Source organism: Myotis brandtii, unplaced genomic scaffold, assembly GCF_000412655.1.
Source record: "Myotis brandtii unplaced genomic scaffold, ASM41265v1 scaffold440, whole genome shotgun sequence".
NCBI classification, from domain to species: domain Eukaryota; kingdom Metazoa; phylum Chordata; class Mammalia; order Chiroptera; family Vespertilionidae; genus Myotis; species Myotis brandtii.
Window position 1 is genome coordinate 1,171,261 of NW_005366834.1, and position 15,122 is coordinate 1,186,382.

General features: G+C 35.5%; 1 protein-coding gene across 2 annotated transcripts in view; it reads left to right on the forward strand.

The window, feature by feature from the left end:
- CDH9 (cadherin 9, type 2 (T1-cadherin)) overlaps window positions 1-14,216 on the forward strand; it is a 94,842-nt gene extending 80,626 nt beyond the window's left edge. For both annotated transcript variants that reach the window (XM_005874479.2, XM_005874480.2), the window contains exons 8-12: window positions 5,623-5,759; window positions 6,224-6,345; window positions 8,122-8,239; window positions 8,339-8,590; window positions 13,273-14,216. In XM_005874479.2, the coding sequence (XP_005874541.1) occupies window positions 5,623-5,759; window positions 6,224-6,345; window positions 8,122-8,239; window positions 8,339-8,590; window positions 13,273-13,760 (1,117 nt within the window). In that variant the 3' untranslated portion in view covers window positions 13,761-14,216. The remainder of the gene's footprint in view (window positions 1-5,622; window positions 5,760-6,223; window positions 6,346-8,121; window positions 8,240-8,338; window positions 8,591-13,272) is intronic.
- Window positions 14,217-15,122: the final 906 nt, after the last annotated feature.

Below are 15,122 nucleotides of genomic sequence, written 5' to 3' on the forward strand. Positions count from 1 at the left end.
CAGACATCACAAGGACACATTTTTTAGGAGTAAAATTTCTGGGTCAAAAACTAATAGTGAAATTTGCAACCTTGCTTCACAGTATATAAAAGTGGCTGATAAATTTTTGAAGTTCATAGCTATCCCAGAAACATTTGCTTTTTATGTGGTATCAACTCTTGAAAAAAAATGAATAGCAATTTTACCTGTAAAATCTAAAGAATCATGACAGAAGAAAAATATTGAGAACAAATTAATCTGAAATCATGTTCCTAAAATTATGCTGCTAAGTCTGCCAAAGTATAAAGCCATCCTGGAAATATAGCATATAGGTTGCTTTCTGTTAGCATAGAAATGTATGAAATAAATGCTTTAGAGATCCAATCATAGTGTGAAAATGCAGCAATAAAAGGAGGCAACATTGTCATCCCAAGCATTTAGGAGGATGACTGATCCCCAGAGCAGAAATAGGCTATAAGCATCATGAAGAAACATTTTCCAGGGAAAGCTTGGGAACTAATTCTCACCCACCAGTAAATCTGTTCATCAAACATATTTTCTGAAATACATCTGCCACTTGCAACATGTGATTATGGGTACAATTAACAGCTGTTGTTAGCTCTGCTTCACCTCATTAGTAATCATGGATTCCCAAGTTATAGGGTTGATTATAGCTTTACAGGTTCTGAAAAAAAGGTCTCATTTCACACCTATTTAATGCTGAACGTATTTAAAGTTCAATGAATTTTTGAAGAACTCTTTTTGTTTTTACTGAAGTCAAATTGAGAGTAAGTCCAAAACAAACTTGTAATGATAAATTAGTTATGCCTCAATAAAAAAATACATGACTCCACCATAAGCTAGAATAAGTGAAGAAGTGCACTCATATATATGTGTCTCCCTAGTACTTGCTGATTTTATTATGCAGATTAAAATAATAATAATTAGAATATGTCACTAATATCTGAAAAAAATTTAAACTATTTGTTCAAACATATAAAACATTTGTTCAATGATTTGAACTATTTGTTCTAGTTCATAACCAGAAAACACATTTCTGAAAAGCAGTAGCTGGGAAGGAGAGAGCAGAGCCACAGCCTAATTATATGGACAGTTGGTCATCGATGTGCCTGGAATTCAGTAAAGAAAAAGGAATGCTATCTTTGACATATTTCTTCATATTATCAATTTGTTCTGGTGTCTGTAATCTAATTTACTTTTCTGTATTAGATGTAAATATAGGGATCTGAAGTGTACTTGTCAATGGTAGAACATACAAAACAAACATAAAGCAATACAACATAACAAAGAGCAACCAACGAAACCAGATTTCAGCTTTTGCAAGCTCAGTTCTCTTATAATCTTTTTATTTGCTATTCTCAGCCTTTATGATTGGATCCTGTCCCTGCAGAAGATATTCATTAAAAAATTATGCCAATAATATTTGTTTAAATTATTGTTCAAATTCAATGTAAGGAGATCAATAAAATGTTGTTTTAATAGGCAATCTGCTGGAACACAGAGATCGCTTTGTTCCTAGGTAGAAGACGTTTATCGGTTCTTTCTGGTCATTTGTTGTAATCTGGTGCATTTATTCTTAATAGGTACACCAGAATAGCCTATTCAATGTTGAAAATAGAATATAGAATATTGGTTGCTAAAGAAGAGAAAACGTATCCCTGGGCTTTGAAAAACTGCAGGACATTATTTGCACTGGGACAAATTTCTGAATATAGACCTGAAAGTTTGCAGCGTTAATGTTAAACTGAGCTATTTCTAAATCCTTCATGAATTAACTTGAAAACAGTACTTTTCAAGTTTGAACCTAAAAGTAGATCAGCCAATATTCCAACCTATTTTGATTCCACATAAGATCCAACTGTGTCAAAGCTAGATTTGTATGTTAGAACAGTTAGCTATTCCTCAGTCATAGAAACTGTCATACTAATCTCTAGTCTAGGGCAAGTAGCAGTGGGCACAAAGGGATTTTTATTTTCCTCTTTGATATTCATTGTGAACAGTAGAAAGAAATCCAAGATCTATTCAGCTATAAGCAGATAATGTTTAACTATTGACCTTTCCAATAATGGAGATAAATATATGTAGGTGAATATTATGCATTGAGTTCCATTCAATGCATATTAGTAGATGTGACTATGTTGTTTAACTTTGCTGTCTTTGTTTTCATTCCAGATTGTTTTATTCATAAGCAGAATTAAGGAAAACACTAGTAAGCCATTTTTTAATGTTTCAGTGATTTTCTCAGCCCACATTAGGAACTAAATTGTAAATGGGTTGACAACTAGAAATAAACACTATATCTGATTTCATTTTAGCACTATTAAGAAACAGATTAAAATTATATGACTGTCACCCTCAATTTTAGTACATTAATAGAGATCATACAAATAAGACCTATCTCAGATTCCTGTCTGACAAAGAAGTCTTGGTTAAAACTAATAGAGCTTTTGCGATTATCCTCTACCTAGGATTTTCCACCTCAGAAATATAGCCACTCTTGTGCAGTTACCATATGTCAAATGAGTTTTTCAAACGCCCCCAAATATTGTTATAATAATTATGTTGGAAAATTACAATTGTGATTGTTGAAAACTTATGGGAATACTATCATTTTCATGCCGCTATTTCATTAGAAGAATGACAAGAAGGTGATTGACCTGATACCACATTTTGGGACTGAGGTACAGAAAGAACTCACTTTGAAGCAATATTTGTTAGTCTGAATAAATCATTTACAAATTTTAGTGGGAAAAAATTAGGCAAGCACCAATATGTACTATGTTCAATTGCTTAAATCATTTTTGAAATCTGAGTTTACTAACATATGCCTTAAATTCAGCATAATTCATCTACTAATACATTAAGTTGCATGTTCTTTATTAAAGCAACCCAAACAAACAAACAAAAACACATATTATTATCTTCATCCAATGTTTAAAAATTGCCAATGTTTAGAAACCTAAATATATATTACTTATGTTTGTTAAAGTCAATGACTGATAGTAAATAGATTACAGATTTATAATGGGAACTATAATTCCATAATTCACCAGACTAAAAAGGAGTTCATGTGTTAAGTGCTTTTAATAGATACCAAGAAAAATGAAGAGAACACCAGATGCTCATTAGTCTGTTAGTTGTCTGTAAGTGTTCGCTTTTTATCCTATCCTGTTTATACCATGGTATGTCACCGTGCTGTACAAACCTTGTCCATGGATATGCCACATGAGATTCATCTACGTTTGTTAGAATCCTAGCTCCCACACTTGACCTGCTGAATCAGAATTTGTTTTTGGCAAGATTCCCATGTGATTTATATATAAATATTAGAGGTCCATTGCATGAAGGTTTGTGCAATAGGCCTTCCTTCCTCTGGCTGCCGGCACTGGTTTTCCACAGTCACCCAGGACCCAGGCCTTCGCTCTGGCCATCGCCTTCTGTCTTCGCTCCAGCCAGAGTCTTTGCTGCAGCCAGAGCTTTCAGTCTTTGCTGTGTGTGGAGCCTTCAGTCTTTGCTGTGGCCAGAGCGCCACTCCTGTAGCTCCCTCCGCCCCTGCCCTCTTCCTCATAGGAGGCGTCCCGCCCAGCCTGGCCACTCCTCCACGCCTGTATGTGTGCTGCCCAGAGGCCCAGAGTGGCTGGGGGGCAGGGCCGCCACCATCTTTGTTGGGTTAATTTGCATACTCACTTCTGATTGGCTGGTAGGTGTCACGGGGGTATGGTCAATTTGCATTTTCTCTTTTATTAGTGTAGATATTAGTTAACATTCTACTTTTCTGCTTTCTTCTATTTTTTAAGGGTTAATGTGATTTGTTTAGGCTCATCTAGATAATCAAGGATAATATCCATCTCAATTTTTTAAAAATATATTTTTATTGCTTTCAGAGAGGAAGGGAGAGGGATAGCGATATAGAAACATCAATAATGAAAGAGAATCACTGATCGACTGCCTCCTGCACAATCCCTACTCGGGATCAAGCCCGCAACCCAGGCATGTGCCCTTGACCAGAATTGAACCCAGGACTCTTCAGTCCACAGGCCGACACTCTATCCACTGAGCCAAACCAGCTAGGGGAATTTTTTAAACCTTAATCACTTCTTCAAAGTAACTTTTACCATGTAAAGTAACATAATCACAGGTTTCAGTGATAAGGAGATGGACATCATTTAGGGAGTGACATTATTTTGCCAACCATAGAATGATACAAATTTCAAGGTGACATCTTTCATATCTAGACTAATGAGAAATATTCATAGAACTCTGTGATAATGTCATCTCCTTTTCATTTGGAATAGATTAGATAGACAGATTGGAGGAAGATATTCAATTCAGTTCTATTCTTTGAATAGTCATTCAAAAGCAATGTTTTTACAACAGCCTCTCCACATTCATTTATGCTCATAAGGACTCTGTGGACACATGTTCTTATGTGTTCTCTTAAACATAATTCCTATTTATCTAATGCAATTGACTCTCCCAAGTTTAATATAACTGCTTAGTATTTCTCAAGTATTGCATAGGTCTATACTATAACAAGTAAATCAAGTGCAATTAAAAACTTACTAAAAGCTGCCACAAGGGCTCCTGAGTATAAATAATTAACAAAGTACACATAATCATAGAATTGTAATAATGGAAACAGCCAAATATATCATACTAGTGACTCAGTGAACGATTCATGCACATTGAAAGGAAATTAATTAGAAAGTGGCCGGTGGGGTGGGGCTGAGCGAGAAGGGCCAGACACACCCTGGAGCCAACCTCCCAGGGTCCCTCCCTGGTGTCTGCAGAATGAGCAGGAGTCCCTCCAGGAGGTGGGGTCCTTCATTGGCCTAGCTTGCGGGGATTAGACAGAAACTAGCTCTCCGACATCCCTCGTGGGGTCCCAGAGTGCAAGAGGGCACTCTGCAAAGTTGCTGTCATATAGGGAGTGGAACGCAAATGCAAGTGTCCAGTAAACCAGATTCCAGGCCAACAGTGCAGCAGCAACAACATAACCCATGGCTGAAGGTGGAATCACATTGCCCCACGAGGAATTGGGCTCCCTCCTCTCTGGTTTTGGTGTGCGTCACCCAAGAACCGCCGCTGCCAAGTCACTGTAGCTCGGCAGCTCCTGTGTTGAGTGTTTGCCCCCTGGTGGTCAGTGTGGGTCATAGTGACTGGTCGGACAGTGGGAGGGACACTTAGCATATTAGCCTTTTATATATATAGATTTATACAAGTATAAAAGAAAAACAAAGCATAGAGAGGTAGAAATAGCTTTCATGGAAAGATAATGAATTTGTTTTGCGATATGATGTATATGAGGTGCCTAAATAATATTCCATTGGATTTATGTTACTAGCAGATGGACAGTCCTTTGGTTGATCTCTCCCCCTTACCCCCACCCTCCCCTACCTTCCCTCTGAGGTTTCAGCATCTGATCAATGCTTCTCTGTCTCTGGATCTGTTTTTGTCTAAATGACAGTTACTTTTAAAAATAAAAATTCAAAACAGCTCTCAGCATTGTACTGACCATGTCTTGATCAGAACATTTTGTTAATCGCCTCTAACTTTAAGAAATATTAGATGAACTAATAATCTTCAAACAATGCTTGGATTCATGAGTCTCTTTTCTTTTAGATACTCTGTTGATCGGCACACTGATATGGACCGGATTTTCAGTATCCACCCAGAAAATGGCTCTATTTTCACTTTAAAACCCCTTGACCGGGAATCATCTCCATGGCACAACATCACCATTATAGCCACAGAAATAAGTGAGTTGAGCATGCATCCAATTTAACACAGTATTTTCACCAAAGTAGTAAAATAATGGCATTAAATAAACTTTTTCTGGAGGGGAATGATTTCATCATTAGAAATTTCTTAGAGAAATGATTTAGAATGCCTAGATTTTATACTTGTTTTAATGATTATCAAATATTCATCTATTTTAAACTTGATTTTCTGCATACCTTACTACAAGATAGAAATATAATCTAACATCATAAACAGTCTAAGAAAATGATCTCTTACAAATAATGGCTTATTATCAATCATATTCTCCTATTTTTATCATATTTTCCATCTGGACCATGTAAGAAAGCTGAGATATCCATCAGCAGTCCAATCAAGTAGTGAACACCACAGAAAAGATCTGTTGCTAAGTTACAAATAGCAAGAGTGGTGTCACCGCTTCTCTGTGAATGAGACTGAAATCTTATATATGTTCTTGTTGCAGATAACTCAAAACAAAGTAGCCACGTTCCTGTCTTCATCAGAATTCTAGATATAAATGACCATGCTCCGGAATTTGCCATGTACTATGAAACATTTGTTTGTGAAAATGCAAAACCTGGGCAGGTAAACAAAGTTGTTATAAACTTTAAAAATACTGTTTCCTCTTCACAAAAGCAGATGACTTTGCATTACTTGCACAAGTTTTTTTTTTTTCATGCAATCTATTGTCAGCCCTTCTTGTCACATTTTTATCTCCTTTTTCCAAAAATGTCACAGTGATCTGAAAAAGATGACTCTTAAAATTGTTTTTATTATGGACTCCATGCCAAAATAAGAAAATGTAATATATTTTAAGCTACTGATATGTATTCTCTCTAAAATATGCTTAAACAGTGGTCCATCTAATTTAAAAATCTCAGAGTCATATAATCAAAGGACCAATGTTGTTTATGATTAAAAATATTACTAAATTTTAAATATTGTTCAGCTGTTCTGCAACCGGATATTGAGCAAGAATATTAAGACTCATGTACATTTTTTCTGTGTAACGCTCTAGTCTACTAAAGAGAAACATAGGGTTCAGTTTGTATTAATAATCATGCACTTTGAGAACCATTACATAAAAAATACATAAGGCTACATGTCACTCTGTCAAAACGAAAGAAATTATGGTTAACATCAAAGTATAGAGGAAAACTATTGGACTAGTGAGTACCTAGAATAGGATGTTACCTGGAGGTGGTGCAACTGTTTATTTTTGTAGAGGAGATATTTGAAAATAAGAATAATTAAATGACTGTGATTTCAAATCGCACAGATGGCATGCCCAGTACTAGAAAAACAGGCACCCCGATGTGTAGCTTAGTGACTTTTCCACCATACAGTGCTCAGTGGAACTTCTGTGCCCAATCTGTCCTTTGCTGCTCTAATCAGGCACTCCAGCACAGCCCTGTCTTACAGGGAGCATAGCTAAGAAGTTCTGTACTTTCTCCACTTTGACATTGATTTTACAGAACTGTGGAATCATTTATTTGTATTATATCGTTTTAAACTTTTCAAATACCATTAAAAAAAAGCTAAATATAATCGTTGATGAACAAGAATAGATTGATCTAGAGACAAATGGTAGGGGTGGGGGGTTAGAGAGCAACCAAAGGACATGTATGCATGCATATTAGCACAACCAATGGACACAGACACTGGGGCGGTGGGGGCTTGCCCTGGCTGGGAAGGGATGGGGGAGCGGGTCAATTGGGGAAAAAGGAGACATATGTAAAACTTTAGACAATAAAAAAAAAAGAATACTTAAAAAAAAGAAAGCTAAATAATTTGAATAAAATAGGCAGTAGGATTATAGTGATGGTGCCCCATAGCTTTAAAATGTTTTGACTTCTGATATTATATGACCTACTGCTCATTTTCCAAAACTATATTAATAGTGTTTTTAGTCTATAGAAGGTGGTTATACTAAGCACTTACTTTTTTTTTTTTTAATGCATCTGTTCTCTGCCTTTGAAACCACCATTATGTAGTGTAGACAACAGATTGGTAACCAATTAATAACAAAAGAGACTGGTGCTTTCTAAAAATGTTCAAAGTGGATTGAGTTGGACTGATCACATTTTTCTTTAAGGTTGGGCACTGCACTGGCCTGGAATCAGACAACAATGCATAGAGATGCCCTGTTAACGAATACTTGATGGAGACTTTATTCTTAACTGAATCAGCTGCATGAGCGAGAACCATAGAAAAACCTTGGCATAATTTTCTGAAGATTGTATATTTTTTTGTTTCTTTAATTTCAGTGATATATTTAAAGCACAAACACTTATTAAAAAATGCCTGGTGATAACAAGAGCTGCTTTTTGTTGGGCTTTATTTTAATGCCTTTTGTTGTAGTTGATTCAGACTGTCAGCGTCATGGACAAAGATGACCCTCCCCGAGGCCACAAATTCTTCTTTGAACCAGTGCCCGAGTTTCCCCTCAATCCAAACTTCACCATTGTCGATAACAAAGGTACAGAGCACTTTTGAAAACAGAACATTATGAGACCTAAAGATGCAAAATTAAAAACTGATCTGACTTATTTTCTCTCCACCTTTTACTCCCCCGCAGATAACACAGCAGGGATCATGACTCGAAAAGATGGGTACAGCCGCCACAAAATGAGCACCTACCTACTCCCCATTTTAATCTTTGACAACGATTATCCGATTCAAAGCAGCACTGGCACACTCACCATCCGGGTGTGCGCCTGTGACCAGCAAGGAAACATGCAGTCGTGCAGCGCGCAGGCCTTGGTCCTGGCCGCGGGCCTGAGCACCGGGGCCCTGGTGGCCATCCTGCTCTGTGTCATCATACTGCTCGGTAAAGCTGCGCCCCCAGGCTATCCAACTCCCACAGTTCTCTCCTCATTGCCCAGTGAGCCTGCCCTGAAACGCACCCTCCTCTATAGCTGAAGATCGAATATTTTAATTTTTTCTTTAATTGTCCTTTCAAGTAGAAAAGAAAAGGAGTGTCTGTGGGGATAGGTCTAGCTTTCTATAGATCAAAAACAAGGATAAAATAGCTAATGGTATATTATATTTATTGGTTCTTGTATCTTATACTGTTTAGTGCTAAACAGAGTCAGTGTCCTAATGAGTTTCAATATAAGAATTGATTAAATCAGCGGTTCTCAACCTGTGGGTCGTGACCCCTTTTGGGGTCGAACAACCCTTTCACAGGGGTCGCCTAAGACCATTGGAAAACACATATATAATTACATATTGTTTTTGTGATTAATCACTATGCTTTAATTATGTTCAATTTGAAACTATGAAATTGGGGGTCACCACAACATGAGGAACTGTATTAAAGGGTCATGGCATTAGGAAGGTTGAGAACCACTGGATTAAATTGTTATATCAACTCTGTAAAATAAATACTTGTATTCTTCTACAGGAAGGTTAAATCACTTACACAAAGTCATTCATTTAGAAACTGTTTTAACCACCATTAAAAAGCCAGGTTATTTGAATTCAGAATTCTCATTTCTAACCATTACAAATGGTTAGAACCAAAGAGTGCCCTTACGAATAACATTACTAACAAATACTAAGTTATGCATATCAGACAGCAAAGGTATTTAAGTTGTCACAATAAGATAATTTTTTTCCAAAAAATGTATTACATGTTGTTGAAATACACCAACTTAAAAGTTTATGTTCATTTTTAAAAATATCACTATGGAATATCTAGTCCTGCAAAGTTTTCTAAATAAAGTCATACTTCCAATATCAAATGTTTTATTTGAGCATGCCCTAACAGGACAACGATTTAATTCAATTAAACAGTTGTTCCACTGTAAAACATTACCCCAAAATTGTTTCCAACAAATATTCATCCAAAATGCTTGTGCTTAGGGCAGGATAGCTAGCCAAATTTATGTTCCAGTGCCCATATGTGCTGGCTCCTTTTCATTGCAAATCCTTTCAAACTATCTGGATGAAATCCCTTTGGCCAGATATCCTTGCAGGACTTCAGTGGGGGATTGATGAAAGTGAAGGGAAACCATTATATTTCAGTTAAAATTATCCCACTATTTAGAAAAACAGTTTTTCAGGGTGTTAGAACATACACACTACTACCATCTCCATCAGCCTTTGCATCTCCACCTGCTGCTAGATAGTTCAGCTCTTCTGGAAACTATTTTTTGTATCCCCCATGGAGATGACATGTTGGCTTACCCTTTGAGCAAAGTGCTACTTTTATGCTTTTCATGTTGTTTTATTTGTTCAGATAGTTCTACTTCCCCAGTTAAGAACATGGAACCATGTATATTTCAAACTTGATTTTTTTATTCTTATGTTAATACTAGAGGCCCAATGCACAAAGATTCGTGCAAGAATGGGCCTTCCTCCCTCTGGCTGCCGGCACCGCCTTTTGCTCGCCCGGACCTGCCTTTCTGCCTTTTGCTCAGGCCTGGAGCTGCCTTTCTACCTTCCCACACTGCCCAGAAGCCAGGAGCGGCTGGGGCGGTGTGGAACACCTATGTCGTCACCATGGTGACTATGCAAGCTTTCCGCCCTGCCCCCGGCCGCTCGGTGCCTGCGTATGCAAATTAACCCACCAGCTTTGTTGGGTTAATTTGCATACTCACTCCTGATTGGCTGGTGGGCATCACGAAGGTACAGTCAATTTGCATCTTTCTATTTTATTAGTGTAGATAATACACAGACATACATAAAGACATGCATGCATACGAGGGGGAATAAAAGCACCCCCCAAGTAAGTTTAGATATTACAGCATTATCAAGCTGAACACCAGGGCCCTGGTTGCCATCCTGCTCTGTGTCATCATACGGCTCAAATTAAACTGCCTCATAGTTTCCTCTGCAGAAATCCCTGAAACTTCTTCCATTTTGAAAAGCTGGCCACCTTTCTTTCCTGAGCAATATACTAGTAGACAGCACACTCTTGTGCTCGCCTTCCCAACTTATTGCCTAAATGTGGAGTGATTTTTTTTTATTATTTTAGTAAAAAGTGGTTAGAACCAGATCCTAAAACCTCAGAAGGTTTCATTATCCATGTTCCAATGCAGTGTTGCTGCTGTTTTGAGGTTGTATACAGACAGCTGGACAGAGTTACTACACTATAGTTAAGAGTCTCCTCTTTGCAACAGTGATATAGCCTGGACAAAGGTATTTTAGACATACCCTGTTACAGTTGGAAGAAAGGCATTTCTTAGTTTATATCCATGTTGCAAGGCTAAGTAGGGGATAAACATCTAAAGCCAGTTTGTTTGTTTGTTTGTTTTAATCTTTTTAGTTCCAAGGACACCTTTGGCAGTCAGGTAAAGCTTATAGATCTATTTAGAATAATAATTTAAATTTATAGAAATGGAAAATATAAGACAAAACACATATATTTGTCAATTGAACAAAAAACAGCAAAATGTACTTGATTATTGTTATATTGCCTTGTGGTACAAGTCTAATGATCATTTGAGATATGTTGTAAATATAATGCAATATAAAATAAGTTATTTCTACTGATTTAATAGTCACAGATACTGTTAGTATCACTATAGATTATGCTAAAATTCATAATAGAAAGAAATGCTAAATTCCAGTTATAGTTTAGTGAAAATAATGATACATTTTTTCTGTTCCTAATCTTAGCTTCCCTGCATTCCATCCACATACCCCAGCTTAGTAGCCTCAGTCTAGGGCGAAAAGCAGATACTTGTGACCTGGCAGAGGACAAAACACTCAGAATAGGTCCCAAGGAGCATTGTTGAGAATCAGCAAACATTACATTAGCTAATAGACCTTTCAAATAATTTGACTATATCGTTGTGCTTTTATTTATAAAAAGTAGAAAATTATAAATTAATGCATTGAATATTAAGTTTAGAAAGAACCTTTTTTCCTACTGCACAGTTCACTAGAGTACAGTTATGTCTCATTTTTACTGAACAGTCTCCAAGATGATTCCGGATGTAGCTGAGCACTTAAAGCCCATTCTGTGGAGGTTAACTAAAGATACTTCTAATGATTTTAAAAAAAAATTCTTTCTCCCAATTAGTAGGAGCTGCGGAATGTGTGTTGGCTAATATGACGATAGCATTGCTCAGGTTTTTAAGGAGTTATAAAGGCCTCAAGAGCCAATGTGAAGAATGATCTCAATGTAAATGAGTGCCCTTTGTACAATCTTGAAAAAAAGATTGAGAAAAAATAATAATAAACTATTTTGAGGCAAAATTTCCTTGTTTTTCAGTGACACATGAATAGTATTGACAAAACATTTAGCTGCCCTAAAGTAAATGACTCATTTGTTATTTTTTCAGGCAATTTGTAAATGTGCTTTTGGGAAATTTTTATTTTTCTTAATTTTTCATTATGTATAAAATAAGCGATGTGGTCCATTTTCAATAGAAAATTTATATTTGCAAACAATATGTTTTTTCTTGTTTTTTAAATGTATTTTAATTACATAATGTATTTATTTTACATTTGTTCATTAAAACAAGTATATATTAAATTAAGTAATATAATAAAAAATAAGAAAGTATAACATATGTGGGAATATTTACAGTTAACTTGATACTATAGGTATATATAGGTAAATGCATAGGTAATGATATAGGTAATAAACAAAAACAATGCAGAGATTACAAGTAGTACAATTAACATTTTCACCAAAAAGCTTGACTGCAACTGTGAAAGTCAAGGAAGTCCTCAGTAACCAGATATTATCTGAGACATCTTGTAAGATGAGTATAAGCTTAAAATGTGTTTGTATTTTATATTGTAAATATAAAATACAATAATGTGTTATATTTCAGATCTTAAGCAGGCTTTCAAAACCAGATCAATAAAGGAGTTTAAAAAAACATATATGAACTATGGGAAGGAATGAGATCGGTAGCATATCCATATTTATGTGTATATATATGTTGTATATCTGTTATATGTTATATATATGCTGTATATATTTATGCATACATATACCTCTGTATTATATAGACATGTAACAGATGTATAGAATGCACATATATGCATATATGAGCATATATGAATAATGTTTTACATATATTCCCTTGAGTTATTAAGAAAATATTAAATTGGTGTTCAGTTTTTCTTGGCATAATAATTACTGTAGCTTTAAATTTTTAGTATATTTAAACACACTATCATTTTGGAGGAATGAAATATTAAATATTTACAGTTGGATAAATGCATTAGCTGTAATTGAATAAAGCTTTTTCAATATCAGGGCTCCATAGAAGAGTGAATATTGAAAGTAGATTAATGAAACTATAATATTTACTTCTTTATCATTTCAGTGTATCTAGTCATTGGCCCAAAGACCCTATATTTGCCTATGGTACTTATTTTTTTAATCCAATCTTAGCACTTCACACACCACACAAACGTCATTCACAGAAGTATGCTATATTTAATTTAAATCTGAATTATGGATCTCACTATATATATTCTCTCTCTCTCTCTCTCTCTCTCTCTCTCTCTCTCTCGCTCTCTCTCTCTCTCCCTCTCATTAAATAGTTTTAGTTGTGCTGTTTGCTGCATTGAAGAGGCAGCGGAAAAAGGAACCTCTGATCATTTCAAAGGACGATGTCCGGGACAACATCGTGACCTACAATGACGAAGGCGGCGGGGAAGAAGACACTCAAGCTTTCGATATTGGCACGTTAAGGAACCCAGAAGCAAGAGAAGACAGTAAACTCAGAAGGGATGTAATGCCAGAAGCGATTTTTCAGATCAGGAGGACTGTGCCTCTGTGGGAAAATATTGATGTACAAGATTTTATCCATCGAAGATTAAAAGAAAATGACTCAGACCCCAGCGCACCTCCTTACGATTCACTGGCTACGTACGCCTATGAAGGGAATGACTCCATAGCAGACTCACTCAGCTCTTTAGAATCGCTCACGGCAGATTGTAACCAAGATTATGATTACCTCAGCGACTGGGGACCTCGCTTTAAAAAACTGGCCGATATGTATGGGGGTGATGAGAGTGACCGAGAATAGAGTATTGTATGACTTGACCCATGTTAGTGGAAGTACTCTGTGTTACTGGATTGAGTGGCCTGTATTCTCTTCCTTGAAGGAACATTTAAAAAAAATCAAAATTACAAACAATACGTAGGTGTTGTCTTAGTAAGGGTTTGCTTAATCAGTAAGTTTCTGTGAATGAATATGAATGACATAGATTTTTTTTAAAGTAATAATATAATAACCAGTTCACCCTCTTTGCCTAACAATCTACGAAGGAAAGTATATCACATCAATAATCAACAAAAATATATAAAGGCTTTTTGTGCCTTTCCTTAGATATAATAACTTTATAAATGTTTTCTTAACCGACTTAAAGTCACCTTTACTATTAAATGAATCATTGTGCAACTGCTTTGTAAATTAAAATGGAAAAACATATCCCTAAAGAAATAGGAATGACTATTACTGACATATTTATTTAGTTGAAGAATGTATTGGTGTTAATTTATGCATATTTTTATAAATGTATATTTATATTTTTGTATTTTTATGAAATAAACTAGTATTTATAAAAATAAATTTCATTTTATGTAATTCTTAGAAGCTGTTCTGATTTCACTTATAATAGAAAATGTTTACATATTTAAAGCTAAAACATGATTTACTCAGGGAAAAGCAGTTAGCTATGTTATTATATGTGATTTGGAACTATGAATGAGCATTAGTATAAATTGTGAAAATCTATTTTGACCATTTAAAAATGGACAAGTGTTTATTGAGCCACTGGTACCTACCCATCAATAGGATATGAGACACATTTGGAATATAAAATATAAATATAATTGTGAATGATTAACTTTGTTTCTACAGTTCTTTACTATGGAATCAACCAGTGAATTTGCAGAGTAATTCTGTCAGTATTGTTATGTAGATGAAGAAAAATATCTGAAGCACTCTTCCTCCATCAATAGTAGTTTTCAGAATGAGAGATAATAGTTCCGATTTTTTTCTTCATGATTAGACAATTCATGGAATATAACTTGGGTAACATTTAAAGTATGTGTCAATAAACTAGAGAAGTTTTTTAATTGATCCTTTTATTGAGAAGTTGCAAAGTCATTGTATTTGAGTAAATCTTGGAAGAACTAGTGACATGTAGACTGAACTCAAGAAATCTTAAGGAATATGAAATTTTACTAATTATTGGATTGTCCAGAAAATAGAACATAGACCATCCTCACACATAGGAAAGAAGGAAGAGATGGAGAATTGTGCATAATAATTATTTGTAATTATTGAAAGAATGACATGAAAACTTGCCCTGGTTTGGCCTGGAGAATAAAACCTAATCAAAATGATAGAAATTTCACAGGGAGATCACTTCTTATTCATTTT